Below are 26,921 nucleotides of genomic sequence, written 5' to 3'. Positions count from 1 at the left end.
GCCACACTCCTCTGGAGACATTGGTTTTCTACTTATCCCAGAGGAGGCAGTACCTTCTGTGAGCTGTTGAAAACTTTGTCATTGTGAAAACTGACTTTAAATGAAAGTATAGTGCTGGTGATAAAAGTGTAGAGATCTTAAGAAAGAGATTCTTCCCCGCCAGAAAAGTGTTGGATAAATTAAATGAAAAATATTCTCTGGTGGTCTTTGCAATTTTGAGGATTCTTTAAGGGTCTGTCAGCATAGATTCTCTAACATCAAGGATCTTTTGACTAGGTATAGAAAAAAAGACTGGAAGGAAGTGTACTGAACACTGATTATCTCTGAGTAATAGGATTTTGGGTGATTTACATGTATGTATAAAAATGTTAAGGTGAATAGTAATTGAAGCAGAAAAAAAGCACTAGGTGGTAATTAAGGTCAATTTAACAATGGATTCTTCTTGACAATGAGTCTTTTAAGCTTAAATCTGTATAGCTGAACAGGAAAAATCATTTGTATCATCTTGGTTTGACCTGGCCCTTCTTTTAATGTTAACAGAAGCCATGCAGTGACACCCGCTAAGACTTGTTGGTAGCCATGTCGGAGCCCCACAGGGTCCAGTTCACCTCTCTCCCAGGTTCTCTGAATCCTGCATTTTTGAAGAAATCCCGGAAAGAGGACGTTGGGGGAACAGAACAGCATCAGGACTCTGAGCCGGCTGCAGCAGCTGTTCGGATTACACTCACCCTCTTTGAGCCAGATCACAAGCGCTGCCCAGAGTTCTTCTACCCAGAGCTGGTGAAGAACATACGAGGGAAGGTGAAAGGCCTTCAGCCCGCAGACAAGGTACACCCCAGCAGCCCCAGACTCTGTCTGTAGGTAGAATGCATGGGGCATCCTGTGCAAATGGGACTTCTGGGGGTGGAAGCAAGGCTCAAAAGGCTTTTGCTGCCCTGAGACCGCAGCATTCAGCCCAAAGCAGCCACAGGGTGTGCTGACTTTGCCTCTGGGCCGGAAAGGATAGAATTCTTTCTAGAACCATGACTGTTCATTCACTGGAATTTTGTGCTGGACATTTTTCTTTTCAATGAAATCTCACTCTGCCTACTTAGCGTAAGGACAGACAAGAAAAGACACTGATAGCTCATCTCTTCTGAACTATCTTCTGGATAGTTTCTTTACCTGGATGAATAGATACCTAATTTTGTGGGAATTTTTTTGTTGTCGTTTTGTTTTATTTGCCGGAATTAGGTTGTAGCCTTCAGGTCTTTTGAGAATCAGTTTGATTTCTTAAATGTTTTTTATTACTTATTTATTTATACTTATTTATTTGTAAATGTTTATTTATTTTGAGAGAGAGTGAGCAAGCAGTGGAGGGGCAGAGAAAGGGAGGCAGAGGATCCCAAGCAGGCTCTGCACTCAGCACAAATCCCGATAAAGGACTTCAACTCACGAACCATGAGATCATGACCTGAGCCGAAATCAAGAGTTGGACGCTTAATGGATTGAACCACCCAGGCATCCCTCTTAAATGTTTTTTAAATGACCTATTTATTTTCCTGGCAGATTTGTTTTCTTTTTCTTTTTTAATTTTTTTAACATTTTTATTTATTTTTGAGACAGAGACAGAGCACGAGCTGGGGAGGGGCAGAGAGAGAGAGGGAGACACAGAATCCAAAATAGGCACCAGGACTGATCTGTCAGCACAGAGCCCGACGTGGGCTCAAACCGACGGACTGCGAGATCATGACCTGAGCTGAAGTTGGATGCTTAATCGACTGAGCCACCCAGGCGCCCGTTTTGCTTTTTAGCATGGAACTTCTCAAATGTGCACAGACTAGGACAGTAGTGTAATTAATAAGGCCCATGTACCCATCACCAGCTTCAGCTATTACTGAAGTTTTGATAATTCATTAACATGGAAAAAAAATTTTTTAAACTCTTTACTGAATTCTGTATATAATAAAAGTACATATATGGTAAATTCACAGTTTGATGTGTTTTCACAAACTCAACACACCCATGTAACTTGTAGCTGGATTATAAAAATGTAACATTTTCCAGAACACCAGAAACCCTTCTCCTGCCCTTCCAAAATACTGATGAGGCCCAGTGCCATGATTTCTGAGAGCCTAAATCAGTTTTTCACTTTTTTTTTTAAGTTTGTTTAAGTTTTTTAAATGTTTATTTATTTTTGAGAGAGACACAGAGGGGGGGGGGGGGGGGGGGGGGGGGGGGGGGGGGGGGGGGGGCGGAGACACAGAATCCAGAACAGGTTCCAGGCTCTGAGTTGTCAGCACAGAGCCTGATGCAGGACTGGGATTCAAGAATGGTGAGACCATGATCTGAGGTGAAGTCAGATGCCCACCTGACTGAGCCACCCCGGAGCCCCAAGTTTGTTTATTTTTGAGGGAGAGAGAGTGTGAGCAGGAAAGAGGCAGAGAGGGGGAGACATAGAATCCCAAGCAGGCTCTGCTCTGTTAGCACATAGCCTGATGCAGGGCCCAAATTCACAAACCGAGATCATGACCTGATGAAACCAAGAGTCGGCTGCTTAACCAACTCAGCCTCGCAGGTGCCTCTAGTCTTGCACGTGTTTGTATTTTATGTAGATGGGATCCTACAGTATGAGAGGAAGCAGGTGAAGAACACAAGCACCTCCCTGGAGCACTGTGCAAGGCTGAGGCCCGGGTTAGTGGGGTCCTGCACTTGGAGTGTTTTGGTCTCTAGAATGGCTCTTAGTAAAATAAGGATCAGCCTAGTACCTGGCTTGCAGGGTGTTTGAGGGTAGAATGAGATCATGTAGGCAAAATTTCTGGCAGCAGAACTCAGTGGCCAGTGCCCCTTCAGTCTGATTCACTGTTGTGCTGTTTGGGGTGAGTGCCTTTGGTTAGAAGCATTACCTGCTTTCTTTGCTCAGATAAAAATGTGTTTCCTTGATTAAGATCAGCTTCCATTAGCTGAGTGGAAGCCAGTAAGTTTGTGCCAAGGGTCAACCTTTTATATTTGGGCTAGTGGGCAAGATGAGGAAAAATAATTTCAAACCCATGCAAGCTTCCTTTTCCAAAGTAGGAATGGGATGATCTTCCTTGAGAGGAAAAGACAGTAGCAGAGATTGGTTAAAGTCTTTATTTATGGGCTCAAACCAAATCAGTAGGAATTAGAATTCCAGTACCCTGATTTCACCTTTCTTGGGGGTCCAAGTGTCCTCCTCTATTGGAGAAAAATGCATGGAGCATACACAGAGAACTTTGGATTCATTTTCAGGGGATTCACTGTTGGCCTTCAGATTCAGAACTTCTGATTCTTTGTGTCTACTCTGTGGTGTTCCAAATATTATGTAACCTGACAGATTCATGTATTAATTCACTTACCATATACTTGTAATGTAAAAGAATTGTTCTAGATGCCAAGGAGTATATAAAGGTGGAGAAGCCACTATCGCAGCCTCAAGGGAACTTTCAGTCTTGTATTTTAGACTTGGGCCAATATAGGTAACAGGTGTTACAATGTGGTAATTGTTTAAGTCTGGTACAAATACAAGCCCTGGAGGACTTGGACAGAGGAGAGCTTACATCTTGGATGCTGTGTTTGGACAGAGCTGGACCTTCATATGTTCAGGAAGTAGTGCTTTTGGATAACTACTGTTTGCAAGACATGAAGGCATGCACATTTAATCCAGGACTGCTCTTTATAATTATTTTTTTAATGTTTTTATTTCTGAGAGAGAGAGAGGGGGAGAGAGAGAGAGAAAAACAGTGTGATCAGGGGAGGGTCAGAGAGAGAGAGGCAGACACTGAATCCGAAGCAGTCTCTAGGCTTTGAGCTAGCTGTCAGTATAGAGCCAGACGCTGGGCTCGAACCCACGAACCGTGAGATCATGACCTGAGCCAAAGTCAGACGCTTAACAGACTGAGCCAACCAGGCGCACCAAAGACTGCTCTTTATTGGTAGACTTTCTTAAGATTATTTTAACCACTTAAGTTGTATGTGGTCATTATAGAAAAATTATAATATACAGATGAGTGCGTGTTTTAAAGACCACTCATTTGTGATGCCTGCATCAGATGTATGTTCCCTAATATCTCATTATACATATATACCCTCAATCATTTAACTGATATATTATGGGTGAGTGGGCTTTCAGGAGGCAGAAATGGGAGAGTGAGGCAATTAATTGAGTTTTGTCTTCAGACAGGCATCGAATCTTTAGTGATTTTGGTCTACTCTGAAGTCTTAAATGTATTTGGTACAGGACACCTTTATTAAAATGAAGGTTCCTCGCCAAAGAAACCTAAGGTCCCAACTCTGGAAAATGTACTTGATGAGAAAAATGCAACAGTTTACAGAGTAGAAATAAACTTTGGAAATCCATGTGAAAATATTTGGAGTGAGTAGTGATATTGGGGGAAAAGACGAGATTACTGACCCATCAAGATAAGCCTCTAAGGAAAGGGAATGCTGTGAACCTGGATTTGACTTCTGGTAGCATTGAGGGAAGTGCAAGTTCATACCACTCTTCCAGCCAGTAAGGCAGAATAGCCCTCAAGGCCTTGGACTGCTTTTAGTGGGTTCTTAACCTTTTTGAGCCATTAATTGTTTTAGAAGTCCAATGAAGCCAGTGTACCTTCTTAGAATAATGTTTTTAAATATATAAAATAATATTTAGGAGTTCAGGGGAAACCAACTGTATTGAAACACAGTTTTGTGTAGGTTGAGCATCCCTGAGTAAAGGCCGTTTACCATTTTTGGAGCCCTCTGGGACCTAGTGCTATGGTGGACCATTGTACACATTCAGTTAAGTTTTGTTGAATTACATAAATGGAAACTTGACTTTCTTAAGTCAATTCTTAAGTTTCTTAAACAGGCAATTAAACACTGATGGGACAGTAGCATGTGTTTTCCCTTTCCTGAAAAACAGTTGTTTTTATTCAATTTATGTGTATTGAGTAGTCACTACTGCAGTCAGATATTATGAATAGGATTGTGGGAATTTTTTTATGGCTCTTATTTTTGTGGAATGCTCTCTTTACAGAAGAAAGATCTCTCAGATCCTTTCAATGATGAAGAGAAGGAAAGGCATAAAGTGGAGGCCCTTGCCCGGAAATTTGAAGAAAAATATGTAAGATTCCTCTCTTGGGCAACAAAACAACCTCATTGAGTGGGGGAGGTTTCTAGACATTTTTATGTTCCTTTAGTGGATTATCATCTAAACAAGTACAGGGGTTGGAGAGAACAAAATGCAGTTATTAGATAAATGCATTAAGGTATAGAAAATGCATGTGTCAGGCATTAGTGTGTGAAGCTAAATGGATGAATGAGCAAGAAGGGCCTTTTACTTCTAGAATTTATGCTTAGAATAAATGTTTTGCATACAAAGCCATTTAGTTTCTTCTTCTGTCTTAGGCCATGTTATGTGGACACAAATCTGTTCTATTTTAAAAGGTCTTCAGGGAAGGGGGTGTGGGGTGGGTGTAAGGTGTGTGTGTGTGACTGTTCCATGCTTTACAACGTTTAGTCACTAGTTGATGGAATTCAAAGCAACAGTTAATTCTATGTATCAAAAAAAGCATGTGACCTTAGAATTAAACATTTGTTAAAAGGGTAGGCCTCGTGTTAGGTGTTCCTACCACAGTTAAACATAGAAAAATCACATGACCTATTTTAAATTTTAGGGTGGAAAGAAACGTAGAAAAGATCGGATACAGGACCTGATTGACATGGGGTACGGTTATGATGAATCGGACTCCTTCATTGATAATTCTGAGGCGGTAAGTCCTTACTAAAAATGCCATTGAAACCACCTTAGCTCCTACTGATAATGGCCTGGAGGTGGGGAAGGGGTCAGTGTGGGGATGCCTTCAGTGTGAAGAAAGAGCTGGCCTGGTGAGACGGGGGAAGTGACACCCTTGATCTGGCCTTGATTCCCTTCCTCACTGAAAGTGATGACCAGATCTATCCAAACATCCTTCAGCTTGGACATTGGTGGTTGGCCAGAAGCAGGTCTTAGCATCTGTCTGAAACGTGATGGAAGAACACAGTCACATCTGCTTTGTCAAGACCCTCTCTGCACCTGTGGACTTGAGTACCAGAACGTGTAGCTGACCATTTGTTTTCTCCTCTTTCAGTATGATGAGCTTGTTCCTGCTTCTTTGACTACAAAGTATGGAGGATTTTACATTAACTCGGGAACTCTGCAATTTAGACAAGCATCAGAATCTGAAGATGACTTCATTAAAGAAAAGAAGAAAAAATCTCCAAAGGTTAGAACAGTATTAGATTTTGGATTTTGGATTTTGGAATTGCTCTTTTTTACATTACTTGACAAGGTCAGTAGGTGACTTACCAGAACATGTGCTGGCTTAGGATGGCTCAGGAGATTGGCGGAATGGCATGAGCCGTACCGAGGCTGACAGGTCACTTCTCACACCCGGAGTGTGGCGAGGTGCTGTGGACGTGGAGCTGTCTGTGCTTGTGTCCCAGCAGGCTTGGTAGGGATTTATTTCTCAAAGTGGTTTCAGGACAGAGACTAGGGCCATGAAGGGTGCGGAGTGAGGGGAGTTTGCACCAGCCTTGCTGTGTTCTTCTGTGGACACGTTCAGTTCCCAGGGCTGTCACCCCAACAGAAACAAGTTAGCCTTAAGATAAGTTTATTTTGAAACCTACCTACCACTGCTCGTGTGTGTAAAACGACGTAGGGCCTGCATACAGCTTACTTGAAGTAGAAAAGTTCAGGCTACAGAGTGGCCTGTTGCCTCAGCCCTGGGTGCTTCCAGGAGACCCCGCCAGTGGGAATGCCTTGTTGACCTGCTGCAGGTCTGTGATCCAGGGACTGGCCTGAAAGCTGTTGTTCATGAAGAAGGGGAGACAGCTCTCAGGATGAACCCCGGGCGGAGCAAGGCCAGTGCTGTGTAGTGCACTTGCTCCCTGAGTTAGGGAGCCGTGTAACTGTGCCTTGTCTTTAATTCTCAGAAGCGGAAGTTGAAGGAAGGTGGTGAGAAGATAAAGAAGAAGAAAAAAGATGACACTTATGACAAGGAGAAGAAATCGAAAAAGTCCAAGTTTTCCAAAGCCGGGTGAGAGGCAGCAGATTCTTTGCTAGGACGAAATCTGAGCTGTTAGGGCAGGACACCTGGGAGCTGATGTGCCCCCCTCCTCACAGCTTCAGAAGAGGCAGCAGGGCCTGGCCTCCCGGTCCCCTTCACACGTCCCACAGTGCCACCGTGGGCAGTCAGTGTTCTCACCCCTCTGTGTGTCAGACATCGGAGTTGGCTCTGTCCCTCTGTCGGTGTTGGTAGCTATTTCTGTCACTGTGTGACTGCTGATGTTTCTTGTTCTCTTGGGCACCCCTCCTCTGCCCCACTTCTCCTGTCTCCACCACTTTCTTGTCTTCTCTGGTCCTGCTTTCTTCACCTCACTCGGTCTCACCCCAGCTGCCCTTCAAGTTGCTGCTGTTTCTCTGCTGCTCCTGCTTTTTCCCTTTAAACATTTTTCTTGCCCCCACCACTTTTTTGCAACCTTTTATTTCAGCCTGGCAGTGGTTTTTAAAAACACATCGGATATTTAGCATTCTGTGACATTGTTCTGCTAACCTGTATTAACTCTCAAGCTTTGGTCCCAGCAAGAAGGAGCTCCCTATACCAGGAGGAGGGAGGAGGAGTAACAGGGTGGCCCTGTGGCTGAGGTTCCCGGAGGCAGTTGCGTTGGGAGCAGGGCTGTCTCATGAATTTCCCCGTTGAGGTGTGCTGCAGCCTTCGTAACCCGTTTCTTCCTTGCTTGCAGCTTCACAGCTCTCAATGCCAGTAAGGAGAAGAAGAAAAAGAAATATTCTGGGGCTTTGAGTGTTAAAGAGATGTTAAAGAAATTTCAGAAGGAGAAAGATGCTCAGAGAAAGAGGGACGAAGACCACAAGCCCGTAGCGGTCTCGTCGGCGGAAGCTCAGGGCCTGCGGGAATTGGAGGGCACCTCTGACCCCTTGCTCTCGCTCTTCGGCTCCACATCTGACAACGACTTGCTCCAGGCGGCCACTGCCATGGACTCACTGACTGATTTGGACTTGGAGCAGCTGCTCAGTGAGTCTCCAGAAGGAAGCCCTTTCCGTGATATGGATGATGAGAGCGATTCCCTTGGGGTGGGACTGGACCAGGAATTCAGGCAGCCCTCTTCCCTCCCCGAAGGCCTGCCCGCGCCCCTGGAGAAGCGCGTTAAGGAGCTGGCTCAGGTATGGTGACACAGAGTGGCCGGGCTTTCCTGGAAGCGGTTTGGGCAGATTGACACTGGTTCTGCACCACATGAAGCTCACTGCCCAGAGCAACCCTTAGTGAGTTGGCAGTTTCGGTGTAAGCTTTTCCAGCCTCTCTTCTTCTCCTGAGTGAGGAAACCGTGTAAGCTCTGACCATCAGGCTTCATTTTTAGGCCTTCTGTGGTTCTTTTACTCCTGAAAAACATTTTGCTTTCTTCTAGGGGATTTTCTTTTTCCATTTCCTGCCTGTCCGTTCCTTCCTCACAAATGTCTTTTCTTTGTTGCAATAGACTGACACTAATGTTGGCAGCAGGCAGCTGAGGCACAGATCTGTCATTTTAGTAATCTTTTGAAGGCTTTGAAAATTAAAGGTTTGCAAGTATATGTTATACACATAGGGTATGTGCTTCATTGCCACTGGGTTTCGTTGCTCCCTGGACTTGCCCATCATCAGTGTTAAGTAGCAATCACAGGAATACCTAAAGTGTGATGAACAAGAAGAAGCTGAACCTTCATACTGTCCATGACCCATTAAAAACAGCAACGGTCTTTGGGCTATAGCAGCCATTGGCAATTGGGAATTGATTTCTAGAGTGCTAAGAATTGTCAACTTAGTTATGTATTACTGACCATAAACCAAACATAGGTCATTGGTTATGATGACTTTTAGTTAAAAAACATTTTACATTGGGCATCCTGACTTAAATGCAACTCCAGTGGCATTAGATTCTGTAGCTTAAGTATTAAACCAGTGGTTCTCAAAGCATTTCAGAATCACTGTTCTGTGTAATATCTCTTGTGTTTTAGGGCAGGGTAAAATGTTAACCCCTGGTACAAACAATTTTCTTGTTTCGAAAAAGTATTTGAGCACAACAGATGAAGTAAATCAAATGTCTTACTCAGATCCCTAGTTCTTCCTCATTGACCTGTGTGCAGTATTCTATCTGAATGTGATGATTTAAATGAATTGTGCCATGTCAGGGTTTCAGAGTATATCTTAATAGGACGTGTAGGTGGAAGTAGTTGAATCTCAAGTTTGGCATGTTTGAGCATACTGTTCTGTGTTTGCTCTCAGAATTTATGTTTAAAAAAATTGCTCTTTGTTGTTCTCAGTCCGCTGGTTTGTAATCTAATTGTTTTGTAGCTTCTGAAAGTCTTGTTAAGTAAGTTGAGTGAGGTATACGTGGCAGTATCCAGTTGTGTTTTTAGAGGAAAGTCAAAAGCATTCTTGGATGTGCGCCCACGCCCACCATAGTAGTGTTCTGGTCTATAACTTTGATTATTTCGCTTTCTTGGAAAAAATGGATAAATTCCATGGAAACAAAGTGGCTTAACATGAAACAGCATTGGGTTGTGATTCAAGAAAGCCCCACTTTCTGGAGTCCACTGGATGGACCCCAAGCAAACTGTCCTTCCTCAGTGTTTGCCAAGTTATCTCTTGGGACAAAGGAGACAGGGTTCTGGACCCTATAGATAAGGTAGGCATGGTTGGGTTTTGGTGGGGAGGTGGTGACCAGGACAAATCGACGTACTGAAAATCAGCATTCATATGTGAAATTGATACTTAAGTCATCACCTAGCCCTTCAACTATAACAGCGCTAAGAACCTTTGGGAAATGGGATAGAAAATGGGGATTACCTATCATTCTGCCAATCTGAAAATTATTTTCAATTTGCATATTCCTTTCTAGCGTTGTGTATATGTTTTTATGCAGTTGTAATTATAGTTGTGAATAATTGTTTCCTGCTTTCTTAACTTAATAAATATTATTCTAAAGCCCTCATCACTTTTGATGGTTGCATGAAAAAGAAGGCTTATTTTTAGAAAGGTACTTAATGCCATTCCAAATGATCCCCAGGTGCTCCGTTCTCACCAGGGCCCCGTACTTGGGCACTTGGCGACTCCTACATGTGTGCCGAGTGCTCTAAACCCAGACCTCACTGAAACTCTGCTGGGAAAGCTATTCTTCCCAGGGGGAAAAAATGCCTATGTACACAAAAGTTGCATATAGTTTCAAAAGCCATTCGTGGATACGATACTTGGATCCTTAATAAGGAGCCCTGTCCTCAATCTTGAACTGGATTTTGCGTTTTTAAATTTTAAATTAAACTTGATGTACATAACTGTAACATTAGTAGTGTTATGTGTTCTGACTTTATTTTTCACTCCCCTTATTTTCTTTTTTCCTCTTCTTTATTTTTATAAGATTGTTTACATTTAAAATTTTGGCCTTAGATGAAACATGTATCAGTTTCTACTGTTACATTAAAAAACTGCCCCGAAATTTAGGGCCTCAAAAAGCAGTTCATTTCTCCTGACTCTGGGTGGTTCCTCTTCTGGTCCTGCCTGGCTCACTCTTGTGGCTACATTCAGCTGACAAGTTGGCCGGGTGCTGTGACGGCTGGAGTGGCTGAGGTGGCCAGGACATCCGTCCTCTCCCTCCTTCTGGTCTTTCATCCTGGGTTTCTTCAGAGCATGGCAGTTTCGTGGTGACATTTCAAGAGAATGAAGGTGGAAGCTGCAAGGCCCATGAGAGCTAGCCATAGAAATTATGTATTCACATCACTTCTCCCACTCTAATGGTAAAGCAAGTCACAAGAACGAACCAGGTTGGAGGGTTGGGAAGTTAGAGGCCATCTCCGTGTGGCAGAATGCATGTCCTGGGAGAGAAGAGGTCTGGGATCCTGTTTGTCACCTACCATGGTCCCTTAAGCAGATCCTAGTCTGGTATGTATCCATCCCTTAGGGAATAATCTTTACTCTGGGAAGGAAAAAGTGGACTTTTAAGTTTATTTTTGAGAGAGAGAGAGAGAGGGAGGGAGGGAGAGACAGAATGCATGTGCCCAGTGCACACGTTAGTGAAGAAGGGCAGAGAGAGACAGAATCCCAAGCAGGCTCTGTGCTGCGGGGCCTCAGACTTGCTAACCGTGAGATCATGACCTGAGCTGAAATCAAGAGTCAGATGCTTAACCGACTGAGCCACCCATGTCCCTCCTCCCCAACTTTTTTTTTTTAAGTTTATTTATTTTTGAGAGAGAGAGAGAGGAGATTGACCTTCTAACTAGATGTGATGCTTGAAACTTTGAAAAACTGTATTTGAAAACTTACCTCTGTTAAAGAGGTACCCCAAGGAGGCCGTCTTGGCGGATGCCCAAGCAGCGTTCACTGTATTCACTGCTGTCGTCTTATGTTAGCCTGTTGGTCATTTCCTGTTTCTTTGTACTATACGTTTTTATGGCCCCAAAGAATCCAGTGATTTGATTTGATGGCCTTACCCTGTCTTCACTTAATAGGCCTTGCTTGTGCCTTTTGTCTTGGTTGTTGGAGAAATCAGGTGTGTTGACCACCTCAGGTTACTGTCTTGATGTAGTTTGGCAGCTCCTCAGCCTGGCCCGTACAGATGGTCAGGTCTACTGACCCAAGCTAAACTGGGAACAATACTGAGAAAAGAAAACAGAGACCTCATGTCACCCACCCTTCTACTCTGCCTGCTCACAGCTTACCCTCCTATAGTCTTAGAACCCCTGCCTCACAAATCCTTGAGAGACTTGGATCCAAAGAGAAAAGGGTAGGAAAAACCTAACCTCTTTGATGTTTTTTAAAAAGAAAATCATGCCAGAAAATACAGGTACAGTATATAAGGCTCTGATCTAGGTGTTAAGAGGCTGCAAGTGACTTTCTTAGAATTAAAATAGCTCATTAAAGCGCTTTTGGAACTATTATAAATCAGCATGACTGAGCTGTTTTGTTTACCTTCATTTCTTAGTTAATCTAGGATTGATCAATTGATACAAGTCCTTAAGCAAGCGTATCTCTTCTTAGGGTTGAGGAATCTCCCTTATTTCTGGAAGACAATCAGATATAAATCCAATTGTTCTTTTAATTGGATTTTTAAAAAAATACAGCACTTGACTAATTATCTTCAGTATAAAACCAGACCCTCAGAGATACTGTCTACATAATTCAAAAGGCATTGGAAAAAGATCTTGAAAAGTATATAGCCAGAAAGCCTCAGACATACTGGAAAATTGGCTGCTATCTAAAATAAAATTTAAGTGGAAAACCTAAGTGGTTGATAGGTCTGACAAACAGTGGGGCATTTGAAACACAGGTTATCGTGATTAGGTTGAATTAGTATGAAAGTGCTTCTGCATCTTAGAAGTAGCAGTATGTAAGCTTAAACAAAAGAATGACTCAGTTTTATTTTCTCTCAAACTAAAATCATATTCTCAGTATTTCGGAAGTGCCAAGAATTCTGAATACTTCTGAAAATGTAAGAAATAGGCAGGTGAATGGATTAAAAGTTGCACCCTTTCTTTCATTTCCATCCATCCATTTTACCCTCTTTAATCCTGGAGGACCTTTGCACTTCTCTCCCTCCAAGGGTTTGCAGAAGCTTGAGTTTTGCATATCCTCTACAGGTTCTGTTTGTCGGTACCAAACTTTCTTCCTCTGGTTGCATTCTTTCAGTAATACTTGTTTGTTCCTTCATCCATTCACTTAGGCGACATTTACTAAGCTCTATTATGTAACAGGCAGCTGTGTGAAATATATTGACAAGTAAGATTCAGTTCTTGTTTTCCACAAGCTTGTTCTGTAAGTGGACCAGTAGACATGTAAGCAGCTGTCTGTAGGACAGAGCAGAATGAGGTAAGCTCTGTGATATTTGTGTGGCCAAGCAGATGGTCAGGTGGACAGCCAGACTTAAGGAGATAAGAAAGAACCTCCTTAGGTACATAGGAATCAGACTGGAGGCAACAGGTTTGGCCAGGCTCAGTGGAGAGATGGCCTTCGAGGAAGCCAGGGCATAGAGCTGACGTTGGACGAGGAGTCGAGTTGTTGGATGGTGGGGACCCCCTGGAATGTGGTGGGGAATGGGAGTCATAAATTTCACATAAAGGAGTTTGGGTTTGATTCTGGGCTTGCAGAGAGCTACCTAAGGGTTTTAAAGAAGGGAGTAGAAGGATTTCAGGAGGATGGAGCGTAGTTATTAGAAGTGGGGAACACAGTAGGAGCAGAAACTGGTGGGTTTGGTTTTGGGTAAGCTGTGTGTCCATACCAGGGGATCATCCATTTAGAGAGGTAATTGGAAATTCTAATCCAGAGCTTAGAAAAAAGAGTTTAGGGTAGAGGTTTAAATTCTTTTATTTTTTTAATGTTTTACTTATTTCTGAGAGAGAGAGAGAGAGAGAGAGAGCGAGCAGAGGAGGGTCAGAGAGAGAGGGAGACACAGAATCTGAAGACGGGCTCCAGGCTCTGGGCTAGCTGTCAGCACAGAGCCCGACGTGGGGCTTGAACCCATGAACCGTGAGATCACGACTTGAGCCAAAGTCGGATTCTTAACTGACTGAGCCATCCAGGTGCCCCTAGGGTAGAGGTTTAGATTTGAGAGATTGACACACGTTATATGTTATTTTGAAGCTGTGAAGGCGTAGAAGGTATTGGGAGAAGGTAGTTTTAGATAGAATCTTGGCTCTGTCTATTAATGTTTAGGAGCTAATGACACAGAGGGAGCTGTCAGGTAGGAATAGGCCTCAGAGGCTATAATGAGGGAATGCATGTGAGGGGACAGGAAGGTGGAGGGTGGTTCTCAGTGCCTGTAGTCTCAAAGGGATTGATCATTCGTTTTAAGACAAGAATCTTAACTGCCTTTGTTTCCCATCATTATTGTAGATCAAGTCTGATTTTAGATATTTTATTTTGCCTCAAGCCTTAGGACCAGCAACTCTTGGGTTTAGGTCAACTGTTTTCAATCCCCTGTGCACATTAAAGTTACCAGGGTTACTTTTTTTTATTGTTATTATTTTTTTATGTTTTATTTATTTCTAGGAGAGAGAGAGAGACAGTGTGAGCAGGGGAGGGTCAGAGAGAGAGGGAGTCACAGACTGAAAGAGGCTCCAGGCTCTGAGCTGGCAGTCAGCACAGAGCCCGACACGGGGCTCAAACCCACGAACCGCGAGATCATGACCTAAGCGAAAGTCGGGCACTTAACCGACTAAGCCACCCAGGCGCCCCATTACCAGGGTTACTTTTAAAGAATGTGGATTTCTTGCCCTCATCCCCAGAGATCCTGATGCGATTGGTCTAGGGTGGGGAAAGCCACCAGGTAATTCCAATATGTAGCCAAAGGTGAGAACCAATGGTTCAGATTTTTGCCAAGATTGCTTTCCTGACTTCTGCACTTAGTGCCCTGGCTGCCTGCTGTGGCTGCCATGCAGGGTACTGGCTGTGTTCTGGTGGGAAGCAAAAGGCCTGCTATGCCTTGTGGCAATAGGTAGGAAGGTGTGTTAGTGGTTAAGATGGTCTGGGTGATAGAATTTGTAATAAATTGTAAGCGGATTGTGAATTTCCCAAGAATCACAATGTCCTTAAGTGCTAAAGTAGCACCTTGTTACTATTTAAGGGTAATAGATAAAGGTTTTCTCATCTTGCAGGTTTGTTCGAGTTCTTGATTGTTTTTGTACTGTTGAAGTGTGGAAATTCCAACTCACAGTTGAGGTGGCAGGGTGCTGGTCACAGGAGGTAACTAGCTCCTTGAATCAAAAGCATCATGTTTGCTTTGACTCTGTATGACTGACTTTTATGTGATGGTGTTGTTCCAACTGCTTGGAACAACGGACAGTCCATAGATGCTTCAGCAGCACTTGAAAAAAGCTAGATATACCAATTTGGGAGCATAGGGTGATCATAGGTGAACTTAATCTAGGACTGAGTGAGGATTTTATCTAATCGGCAGGTGTTCTTTAGGGAAGGACTGGCCTTGTGCCTGTGGGTGAGTGTGTGGTTGTGTGAGGAAAGTGCACTAACAGATGTTACTGTCTGCTGTGAACCAGGCTGCCAGAGCTGCTGAAGGAGAGAGCAGACAGAAGTTCTTCACCCAGGATGTTAATGGCACCCTCTTAGAGTGAGTATCTTTTGTTTACATGTGTCTGCTGTTACCGTGCCTGGGTCGTGCAGGCCAGGGGAAATGGGCATGGATTGAACTACCTAAAGATGACTGCTTATGAGAGGAAAAAATGGTGATTATTTTCCTTTTGTTTATTTATTTTTAAGTTTACTTATATTTATTTTGAGAGAAAGAGAGCACAAGCCAGGAAAGGGCAGAGAGAGAGAGGGAAAGAGAGAAAGAATCCCAAGCATTGTTGGCACAGAGCCTTGATGTGGGGCTTGATCCAGTGAGCTGTGAGATCATGACCTGAGCCAAAATCAAGAGTCAGACCCTCACCCGACTGACCAACCCCAGGGCCCCTATTCTTTTTTTTTTTTTTTTTTTTTAAAGGGGGTTGGGTACACCAAATATCTGTTTCCAGGAAATGGTAGATCTTACTAGTCTTAAGCGGCAGATATTAATAGAACGCTGTATGTAATGATCATGGCCAGTTGGAAGAGGATTTCTTGGCAAGTATGAGATGAGAGAGAAAAAGTGTCGCTTGCTTATGCAGAAAAGTAAGAGATAACTTGGCGCAGCTTCAGGGGCCTGCTCTCCTGGGGTCATTCTCCTCTCGCTCTCACTTCTACTCCCAAGGCCAAGGTATATACATATCATCCCATGACACTTCTCCCCCATGTCTGAATCTCTGAGAATGTTGCATTGTATGAATTGGATTATAGAAGCAGAAAAACCACACATATAAATCCAAACCAGGTTTTTGATATCAAGTCCTCCAGCCTTGCCAGCTTCTCTCTCAGTGGCTTTATATAGTAGAGGAAGCTTGTTGCTCAACACCTGAGGATTTTACACATGTAAGAACAGTTGTCGAGATTAGGGAATATAGAGCAAATGACCAGGATCGGAATTGGCCCCTTGGGTCAGGAAGCTTGGACTGTAGAGAGCACCTGAGAGTCAGCACACACAGGAGATTTGTGTGAATGGTAGCCCGCTGGAGCCTGCCAGATAAAGAGAGCTCAATGGATTGAAGACAAATATTTTTTTGCTGATCTAGATGGGGACATTGGGAGGGGTGAGGACTTCCCTGACCTCCTAATCAGGGATAAAACTGGGAAAAAAGGAAATGCTGTTGGCCACACCAAGTAACTTAATCACTTTCCATTTTGAAAGCTCTTATGTTCTTGTTATTTGTGATACTTAGTACTTCGGAGTTTGTTCTCTCAGGTTCTGTTTCCTGACTACACATTTGACTTGTTCTTGTTTTTGACCTGCGGGTTTTGACCCTCTTTACCTAACCAACCGAGTTCATCAGGTGTGGGAGTTCTGATGTGGTGACTGCTGGAGATCTGTTGCCCTAGTCACTCAGTTACATTGTGTGACCAATGACATGAGGTTGGTCCCAGTCTCGGCTCTTAGTTTTCCTGTCTGTGGTCGGGTGACTTAATGATGAGAGAAGCTCCAGTGAGCTGCGGACCCTTGATGACTCTGTTCTGTTCTTCAGCATAGAGGTGCAAACTCGGGAGCTGAGTAGCCAAATCCGTTCTGGGGTATATGCCTATCTTGCTTCATTCCTGCCCTGCAGCAAAGACACACTGGTTAAACGTGCTCGGAAACTTCACCTCTATGAACAGGTGGGTGACTTTGGAGTGGAGTCTCTTGGCTTTAGGGCTCGGCAGAGTGGGTGACTGAGTCTTCACAGGTGCCACCTCTGCTCTTGTACCAGCCTCGGGCAGTTTTTCCAGTAGCATGTCCTCGGTATAGGATGCAAAAACCAGTCTTACACCATGTCCTGCTTTCTGCAGGGGGGGCGTCTGAAGGAGCCTCTCCAGAAGCTTAAGGAGGCCATTGGAAGGGCAATGCCAGAGCAGATGGCCAAGTACCAGGATGAGTGCCAGGCACACACACAAGCCAAGGTCGCCAAGTAAGTGTGTCCCTTGGCTCTTATGGGACATCATCCTCCTGACTTTTCTCTTTCTTTTTTGTGTGTGTGTGTGTGGGTTTTTTTTTTTTTTCTGTTTTGTTTTCATTATTACATTTGTGAATGAAACTCTTGGCTCTTGTGTAGCATTTGCACCTTTTCTTAGAAGCCCGGGGTGGGGATGGGCCAGTGGGGAGGTGGTGAGTGGGAGGAAATTGTTTTTTGTAACTGTGACCTGTAGGGTCCCGTTGATTCTGTTCACACTATAGGATGCTGGAAGAGGAGAAAGACAAGGAGCAGAGGGAGCGGATTTGCTCTGATGAGGAAGAAGATGAAGAAAAGGGGGGCAGGAGGATAATGGGACCCCGGAAGAAATTCCAGTGGAATGATGAAATCAGGTGTGCCCAAACTGGGACCTTGCCTCATTGGAGGGTTTGTGGGGCCAGTGTCTGAGCATGTTCCCGTGTTTCTAATGAAGGTTAGAATCATTTACTTTAATCAGGGCTGCTGAAAGCACATAATTGAAACCTTGAAAGAAGGATTTGGGGTAGTTTGAAGTTTCTGACTTCTGCTTACTCCTCAGGGAGCTTCTCTGCCACGTGGTGAAGATAAAACTGGAGAGCTACGATCTGGAGAGGAATAACAAGAGCCAGTCTTGGGAGGACTATGTGAAGGCCTTTCTGGATGCTGAGGTCAAACCTCTGTGGCCAAAAGGCTGGATGCAGGCCAGGTGAGGGCCATGAGCAGCCAGTGTGGTCAGTGTGGTGATGAGGTTGAGTGTTCTTGCCTTAAAGACATATTTGAGTGCTTCTTTTGCACGAACCAACAGGGTCCCTTCCCTCAGGAAGTCGCTGTCTAGCCAGGTCAGCTCTGATCGCACTCGAGGAGTTGGGGGCCATAATGGTTGCTGTGAATGGCTCTTACTCTCCCTTTGAAGAGGGAAGTTACCTGTGGGATTTTGCATTCTTTGTCACATTTCAGTTTGGAATTGGCTGCATGTTCTTCCCGCGTCACTGTGCTCTTACGTGTTTTGAGATAATGGCTCTTGGAAGAAGTTGAGAAGTAGATTCATCTTGGAAACATGTCCCCTTTCTGAACAGATGTCTCATTTGCGAGGAGCAGGGCTGGCTGTTTATTGGAGTTACGTGCTGACCTTCTGTGTTATGTAGCTTTCCATGAAAATGGACTCTGCAGTATGAACAAGAAAGTTAGCTGGAGCTAGTGCTCTGTGCTCTTTTTTTTTTATGTGGGAAAATACACTTTACATAAAATTCACCCTGTTAACCATTTTTAGGTGCACAGTGCAGTGGTTTTAAATACGTTCACATTGTTTTTGCAACCATCACTGTCCGTCTCCATAAATCTTGTCATCTTCTAATACGGAAAACTCTGATTGAACAATAAATAATTCCACATTTCCCCCATGCCCTCTGATTCTGTGACCATCATTCTACTTTGTCTATGATTTTGACTACTCTGAGTATTTCATCTAAGTGGAATCATTCAAAATTTGTCTTTTTGTAACTGTCTTATTTCACTTAGTATAATATTTCCAAGGATTTGTTTGTGTTACACATTATAGAATTTCTTTCCTTTTTGGGGCGCCTCGGTGGCTTAGTCGGTTGAGCGTCCGACTTTCGCTTAGGTCATGATCTCGCGGTTCGTGGGTTCAAGCCCCGCGTCGGGCTCTGTGCTGACTGCCAGCTCAGAGCCTGGAGCCTGTTTCAGTCTGTGACTCCCTCTCTCTCTGACCCTCCCCTGCTCACGCTGTCTCTCTCTCTCCTAGAAATAAATTAAAAAATTAAAAAAATAAAAAAAAAAAAAAAGAATTTCTTTCCTTTTTAAGACAGAATAAAATTCCGTTGTATGTACAGACCACATTTTACTCACTCGTCCGTTGAGACGTAGGTTGCTTCCATGTTTTAGCTATTGTGAGCAATGCTGTTATGAACTAGAGTGTACAAATATCCCTTCAACACCCTGCTTTCAGTTCTTCTGTGTATATACCGAGAAGTGGAATTGCTGGATCACATGGTAATTGTATGTTTAACATTGTCATTAATGTTAATTTATTTGAGAGAGAGTGAAAGCAGGGAAGGGGCAGAGAGGGAAGGAAGGAGAGCAAGTCCCAAGCAGGCTTTGAGATGCCAGTGCAGAGCCCTACATAGGGGTAAACTACGAGATCATGACCTGAGCTGAAACCAAGAGTTGGACTCTTAACTGACTGAGCCACCCAGGTGCCCTGTATGTCTAATTTTTGAGGAACTGTCATTGTTTTCCATAGTGGTTTTATCGTTTTGTATTTCTACTAACAGTTCACAGGGGTTCCAATTTGTCTACATCCTTACCAATACTTGATGTTTTCTGGGTTCTTAATAGTAGACAATGGATGTGATGTGGTTTTCTCCCTACATACTTGATTTGGATTTTCCTGGTGATTTCATGATGTTGAGCATCACTTAATGTATTGGACTATGTATATATCTTTTTTGGAGAAATGTCTTAAGTTCTTTGCCCATTTTTTAATGGGGTTATTTCTTTTATTGTTTTAGGAGTTCTTTTTGTATTCTGAATATTAATCCCTTGACAGATGTGATTTCCAAATATTTTGTGAGTTGCCATTTTACTCTGTGGTAGTATCTTTTGATGCACACAAAACATTTTTTTAAATGTTTGTTTATTTTGAGAGAGCATGAGTTTGGGAGAAGAGCGGGGGGCGGGGGGGGGGAGAGAGAGAACCACCTAGGTGCCCCTTGATATGCAGAAATTTAAATTTAAAGAAGTCCAACTTGTCTACTTTTTGTTGCTTGTGTCTTACATATCATAGTCAGATTCAGTGTCATGAAGCTGAGTTAATTTTTGTAAATGGTGGTAAGGACCCATATACATTTTTTTGCATGTGGATGTCCAGTTTTCCCAGCACCCTGTCTGTTGAAAAGGTTGTGCTTCCCTCATCAGTCTTTGCACCTTTGTCGAAAATCATTTGACCATGTATATGAGGGCTTATTTCTCGGCTCTCTGTTCTCTTCTGTTGGTTCATGTGTCTGCTTTTATGCCAGTGACACACTGTTTGGATTACTGTAGCTTTGAAGTAAATCAAGAAGTGTGATTCTCCAGCTTTATTCTTTTTCAAGGTTATTTTGGCTATGCAGGATCCTTTGAAATTCGCTGTGATTTTTAGAATGGGTTTTTCTATTTCTGCAAAGAACAGTCATTAGGATTTTGCTTGGGATTGCATTGAATCTGTAGATTGCTTTGTGTAGTATTGATATTTTAGTAATATTAAGTCCAATCCATGGTGAGGTGTGTTTCCATTTCTTTCTTTAATTTCTTTTAGCAACGTTTTGTCATTTTCATTGTGCAAGTCTCACATCGTTGGTGAGGTTAATTTCTGGTTTTTGTTTTGTTTTTTGATTGTTTGTGAATGGAATTATTTTCATAATTTCTTTTTTAGATTGTTCACTTTTTGTGTACAGAAATGCAGCTGTTTTTCTCCTGTGTTGATTCTGCCACTTTGCAGAATTTATTCTGAAAAATTTTTGGGATCTGTAGAGTTCTCTACATAAAAGATCATATCATCTGTATACAGAGATCAGCTTACTTCTTTTCCAATTTGGATGCCTTTTGTTTCTCTTTCTTGCCTAACTGCTCTGGCTAGAACTTCTAGTACTATGTTGAATGGAAGTGGTGAAAGCAAGCGTTCTTACCTTGTTTATGATCTTAGAGGAAATGCTTTCAGGCTTTCACCGCTGAGTATGGTGTTTGCGGGGGCGAGAGGGTGTTCATACATGGCTTTTATTATGTGGAGGTAGTTTTCTTCTATTCGTAGCTTGTTAAGTGCTGTTTTATCATTCATCGATGTTGAATTTTGTCCTTTGTCTTTTCTGCATCAATTGAGGTGATCATGTGGGGTTTTATTCCTTCATTCTATTGATGTGGTGTATTACATTGATCACTTTATGTACATGGAACCACTCTTGCATTCCAGGCATAAATCTCATTTGGACATGATGTATAATCTTTTTAACCTCCTAAATTCTGTTTACCAGTATTTTGTTGAGGAGTTTTATATTGGTGTTAATATAGGATATTGGTCTGTAGTTTTCTTGGAGTGTCTTTGCCTGGCTTTAATATCAGGGTAACACTGGCTTTATAGAATGAATTTGTAAGTATTCCCTCTTCAGTTTTTGGAAAAGTTTGAGAAGAATTGGTAGTACTTAAAATACTTGGTAGAATCCACCCATGAAGCCATCAGGTCCGGACCTTTGCTTTGTTGGGAGATTTTTGATCACAGACTCAGTCCCCTTGCTAGTTAAACCTCTAGTCAGAATTTTTATTTCTTTGGGATTTAGTGTTGGTAAGTTTTGTGTTTCTGGGAATTTGTTCATTTCAACGAGGTAATCCAGTTTGTTGGTATGCAGTTATTCATAGTACTCACTTAACAATCCTTTTTATTTGTAGAATCAGTAGTAATGTCTCCACTTTTGTTCCTGATTTTGGTAATTTGAGTCTCCTCTCTTGAACATTTCTTAGCCCATCTAGCTAAAGATTTGTCAATTGTGTTGATCTGATTTTTCTCTCTATATATTGTTTTATTTATTTATGCTCTGATTTTCAGTGTTTCCTTCCACTTGCTTTAGGTTTAATTTGTTCTTTTACTAGTTCCTTAAGTTGTAAAGTTAGGTTGTTGATTTGAGATTTTTCTTGTTTTTAAATGTTTATAGCTATAAGTACCCTCTTAGCGTTCTTTTTGGTGTGTCTGTAATTTTCAGTATATTGTATTTTCCTTTTCATTCATCTTTCAAGTATTTTCTAATTTCCTTTGTGATTTTTTTTCTTTGATCCATTGATCAAAGTTTGTTTTCTTATTTCTACAAATTTGTGAATTTGTCAGTTTTCCTTCTGTTACTGGTTTGTAACTATATCCTCTTGTGGTCAGAGAAGATACTCTGTATATTGTCTATCTTTTTAAATCTCTTGAGACTTAATTTGTGGCCTCTATCCTGGGAAATTTGTTGTGTACACGTGAGAAGTCTATGTATTCTGTTGTTGGGTAGAGTGTATATCTGTTAGATCTCACTGGTTTATGTGTTAAGTCTTGTATTATTTGTCTTCTTTCTGGTTGTTCGATCCATTATTGTGAGTGGAGTACTGAAGTCTCCAACTATTATTGTAAAATTGTCTATTTCTCCCTCCAGTTCTGTCAATTTTTGCCTCAGTTGCAGGAATGTTGATGATTATATCTTCAATATTTCTTGATTTCTCTTTTGTCTGATGTCAGCATAGCCCTCTTTGTCCTCTGCGGTTACTCTTGGTGTGGAATATATTCTTCCACCCTTTAACCTTTCAACTTGTTTTTGCATTTAGATCTTAAGTGAGTTTCTTGTAGACCGCATTGAGTTGTTTATCCATTCTACCAATCTCAGTGTTGTGATTGGAAAGTTTGATCCATTCATACTTAAAGTAATTAGTGATAAGGAAGGGCTTCTTTAATTCAGTAACCTGTAAAATCTCTGCTCCCCTACAGTTCTGTCCCCACCTCTTTTGGTGGTTGATGTCACAAAATTACATTTTTATACATTATGTGCTCCAAAACATAAGCTAATAATTCTTAGAAATGCATTAGTGTCTTAAATTAGGCAGAAAACAAGATTTGGAGTTAGAAACCAAAGTGATAGTAATGCTTTTATAGTATTAATTGCTTTTTTTTTTTTTTTTTTCTTTAAAAGTTTTAGTCTCTTAACTCACGTAGAAAATAAAAAGCACAGGGGTGCCTGAGTGGCTCAGTTGGTTAAGCGCCGACTTCAGCTCAGGTCATGATCTCACGGTTCGTGGGTTCGAGCTCCTGTCAGGCTCTGTGCGGGCAGCCAGCTCAGAGCCTGGAGCCTACTTCAGATTCCTTATCTCCCTCTCTCTCTGACCCTCGCCTGCTCATGCTGTCTCTCTCTTGTTCTCATAAATAAATAAAAAACATTTAAAAATTTTAGAAAATAAAAAGCACAGCTACAAACCATTTTTATGAGGATACTAGTTGATATGATTGCCCTTGTATTTACGTTTCTGAGATCCTTATTTCTTCACATGGCTTTGAAGTACTGTCTTGTGTCCTTTTATTTGACCTCCTCATGGGAAGCCCTTGAGCATTTCCTTCAGGGTAGTATAGTGCTCATGATTTTCTTCAGCTCTTGTCCATTTGTGAGTATAAAAAACTATACATACATATATATATATATATATGTATGTATATTTTTTAAGTATTTTGAGAGCGAGAGAGAGCTAGCATAAGCAGGGGTGGGGAGGGGGTCAGAGAGAGAGGGAGAGAGAGAATCTCCAGCAGGCTCCATGGAGCCTGACTCAGGGCTCAGTCCCCAACCATGAGATCATGACCTGAGCTGAAATCAGGAGGCAGACACTTAATCAGCTGACCCACCCAGGCACCCCATCTGCGAGCATCTTAATATTTCCCCCACTTTGGAAGGATGGTTTTGCTGGATTTGGATTGTTTGACCTTTTCTTTTAACACTTTGAATATATTAACTCATTCTCTTCTGACCTCCCAAGTTTATGATGAGAATTCTGTTGATAATTTAAATGATAATTTACTTGTTTCTTTGGGCTTTCAAGATTCTGTCTCTGTGTTTTAAAATTCGATTATAGGGGCACCTCGGTGGCGCAGTCGTTCAAGTGTCCACTCTTGATTTTGGCTCAGGTCATGATCTCATGATTTGGGAGATCAAGCCCCACATAGGGCTCTGCATTGACATCATGGACCCTGCTTGGGATTCTCTCTTTCCCTCTCTCTCTGCCCCTCTCCTGCTCATGCACGTGCTCTGTCTCTGTCTCTTTCAAAATAAATAAAAACTTTAAAAAAGGAGTTTGATCATACTGCTTCTTTGTGTGGGGTTCATCTTGGAGTTCTTTGAGCTTCTTGGGTTTTTATGTTCATCTATTTCACCAGATTTAGGGGGGTTTTAGCTGGTATTTCGTCCACTATTCTCTCTGCCTATTTCTCTCTCTCTTCTCCTTCCGGGACTTGTACAGTGTGTGGTGTGCGTGCTGCTCCAAGTGATGGTGTCCTACCACATCTTCTACGCCCTGTTCACTTTTCTTCAGTCTTTGTTCTCTCTGTTCCTCAGACTTGGTGATTTCCATTATCCTCTCTCCAAGTTTGTGAACTCTTTCTTTTGTCCGCTCACATGTGTTTGAACATTTCCAGAGAATTTTTCGTTTCAGTTATTATACTTTAAAGCTCCACAATCTCTCTTTGATTTCTTTTTAGGTTTTCCATCTCTTTATTTATTTCCATTTTGTTCACACCTCCTTTTTTTCTTTCTAGGGAACATCCATCACCTCACATAGTCACAGTTTTTCTTTTCTTTGGCAAGAACTCTTACAAGATTGATTCTCTGGGCAACTTTCAGATTTACAATTCAGTACTGTTAACTATGGTCACTGTTCAGCTGATTGGTTTTGTTTTTGTGAATGTTGTGATGCAGCTCAAGCAGCCTGCGGTGTGAACGGCCTTCCTAGGTCTCGGCCAAGCCCTTCCTCGGACTTGTGTGGTCACTTTCTCATTTCCCCCCCATATATGCAGTTGTTTTGAATGTTCTGGTTTTTAATGTTTGACTCCTGAAAGTGGGAAAGTGTACAAATGAAGCGGGGACAAAGGGCACCGGTTTTTCAAGTCCCCTGGAAGTGACCTTAGCTGGGGGGGGGGGCAATAGTGGGTGGTGGAAGGGGACAGCAGTGGCTCCCCACCTCTTTGCACTTCTGTGATGAAAAGCAGCCATTAGTGATCAGAGCAGAGGTTCCCTGATAGTTGGAGGACAGGGTCCTTATTGCTTGCTCTAGTTCCTGCAAGCTGTGTGCAAGTGCTCTAGGAATGTGTGTGTGCCTCCCTGCCGCGGGGCTGCGGACGGGAGGCTGCACTTGTGCTAAGAGCTGAAATTGACAGCAGTTTACCTCTAGGCCCTCCCCTGTGGAAAGCCTTCCGCACACTCTAGGGTTCCCAAATAGTCACTTCAGACAGATTGTATTGTGCACTTGTCCAGGTGAGTGGATAGTTCCTGGTGCCTCCTACTCCGTCACCCTCCTGGAGTCCAGATCATCGAGCCTCCTTGTCTCTGTCCCTGCTTTAGCTGGGATTGCTCTTCTCTCTTTAGAGAGTGAATTTCTTTCTTTCTTTTTTTATTTTTTAAGTTTATTTATTTTTGAGAGAACGTGTGCACAAGGAGGGGAGGGGCAGAGAGAGGGAGACAAAGGATCTTAAGCAGGCTCTGTGTGCCTGCAGGTACATAGGGAGGGTCATAAAGAAAATTTTGTTGTGTTTCCCTGGAAAAAGACATGCTGTGGATCACTCTGCATTTGACCTTTGGAAGGAGTAAGAGTCAGCAATAAGGAAAGCACTGCTGTCTTCAGGAGAAAAATCCTATGAGAAATTTTGGGGCAGAGCCATAGCTTTTTTGATTCACTCCTGGACTCTTCGCTTTCGAGCAGCCAGTGCAGCTACTTTAGATTCTCTGACTAGGAATCAAGCTCAACGGTCCTCTTACATTTAAGGTATAATAGCCACTGAGTACCAGGGGTGGTAGGAAAGCTCTAGAAGCAGAGTGCCTGCTTTCAGGGAGCTTGCGCAGACCATCCAGTATTCTCTGTTTCAGGACTCTGTTTAAGGAGAGCAGACGAGGCCATGGGCACCTGACATCAATCCTGTGAGTCTCTGTGTTTTCTCTTCTAAGGACTACTATTATCTTCTTCTTCTTTGTGAGTTTTCTTTAAACCTTTTCTGTGTTCATTCCTTTAACCAGGGCCAAGAAGAAAGTAATGGCCTCTTCCAAAATCAAGATGAAGGTGAGTCATCCTGCTCTGGTCATGTGCCATTCTCCATCCTCTAGCCATGTGCGTGAAACCTCTCAGGTGACCATAGCAACTCCTGAGCTCTGCTGCACTGGGGTCAGCTCTTCAGGATGGCATTCTTGAGGTTATACCAAGAGGCATCCTGGCCCACCACAGGTGTCTGAGGTTGGCAGGGCAGAGACCTGAGCTGGGCCAGGTAGTATCTTCCTGCCTTAGTTCTAGGAGATGGTACCCACCTGGCCAGTTCCGGTGGTGGTGGTGGTGAGATTTACGTGAGGTCTCTCGACAGCCCTCTGAGGAGTGAGGGCCCCCTGCGGATGCTTACAGTGTGGTGGTCGTTTTTTCATGGAAGAACACTGCCAGTCAGGTGGTGAGCCTGGAGGACAGCTGGCTTCGAGGCATCTGCCTGGCAGAGATGGAGGAAAGTCCAGTGGGAAGAGAGCAGAGACTGAGAACCATCTCCCGCTTTGCAGAAATCTCTCAGTGTAAAAAAATTGCTATTTTACCAGTTCCTGAGGCTTTATAGTGCCGTTAACCACACTAGTCCATGGGAGTAAGCTGTGCAAATTCTGACCTCCTAAGTATCTGCTGAGCTCCTACAGTATCTGAGACACATGGCACTGAGCACTCAGGATGTGGCAGTGACGACTAGACCCTATTCCTGCTCCCATGACAGGACTTTTCCTTTGCACCCATGAGAGATAGATGCTAGAAAGACCAGGAAGGGGGGCGCCTGGGTGGCTTGGTCGGTTGAGCGTCCGACTTTCGCTTAGGTCATGATCTCGCGGTTCGTGGGTTCGAGCCCCGCGTCGGGCTGTGTGCTGACTGCCAGCTCGGAGCCTGGAGCCTGTTTCAGTCTGTGACTCCCTCTCTCTCTGACCCTCCCCTGCTCATGCTGTCTCTCTCTCTCTCCTAGAAATAAATAAAAAAATATATAAAAAAAAAAAGACCAGGGAGGAAAAGATAGCTAATTTCAAGCAGTTCTCACGCCACGCATTATTTTCTTTTTAAAATTTTTTTTAATGTTTTATTT

General features: G+C 42.9%; 1 protein-coding gene across 3 annotated transcripts in view; it reads left to right on the top strand.

The window, feature by feature from the left end:
• The window catches only part of UBN1 (ubinuclein 1), a 39,638-nt gene that overhangs the window by 3,919 nt on the left and 8,798 nt on the right, over window positions 1–26,921 (top strand). For all 3 annotated transcript variants that reach the window (XM_039239238.1, XM_039239237.1, XM_039239239.1), the window contains exons 2-14: window positions 541–828; window positions 5,018–5,104; window positions 5,658–5,753; window positions 6,111–6,245; window positions 6,955–7,058; window positions 7,765–8,203; window positions 15,059–15,129; window positions 16,616–16,745; window positions 16,917–17,035; window positions 17,302–17,430; window positions 17,616–17,762; window positions 25,693–25,743; window positions 25,840–25,882. In XM_039239238.1, coding sequence (XP_039095169.1) covers window positions 580–828; window positions 5,018–5,104; window positions 5,658–5,753; window positions 6,111–6,245; window positions 6,955–7,058; window positions 7,765–8,203; window positions 15,059–15,129; window positions 16,616–16,745; window positions 16,917–17,035; window positions 17,302–17,430; window positions 17,616–17,762; window positions 25,693–25,743; window positions 25,840–25,882 — 1,800 coding nt within the window. In that variant the 5' untranslated portion in view covers window positions 541–579. The remainder of the gene's footprint in view (window positions 1–540; window positions 829–5,017; window positions 5,105–5,657; window positions 5,754–6,110; window positions 6,246–6,954; window positions 7,059–7,764; window positions 8,204–15,058; window positions 15,130–16,615; window positions 16,746–16,916; window positions 17,036–17,301; window positions 17,431–17,615; window positions 17,763–25,692; window positions 25,744–25,839; window positions 25,883–26,921) is intronic.

The sequence above is a fragment of the Hyaena hyaena genome, unplaced genomic scaffold (genome assembly GCF_003009895.1).
Source record: "Hyaena hyaena isolate Hyena2069 unplaced genomic scaffold, ASM300989v1 scaffold_155, whole genome shotgun sequence".
In the NCBI taxonomy this organism is placed as follows: Eukaryota; Metazoa; Chordata; class Mammalia; order Carnivora; family Hyaenidae; genus Hyaena; species Hyaena hyaena.
The sequence above is the reverse complement of the archived record's forward strand: the minus strand, read 5'-3'. Positions and strand labels throughout refer to the sequence as shown.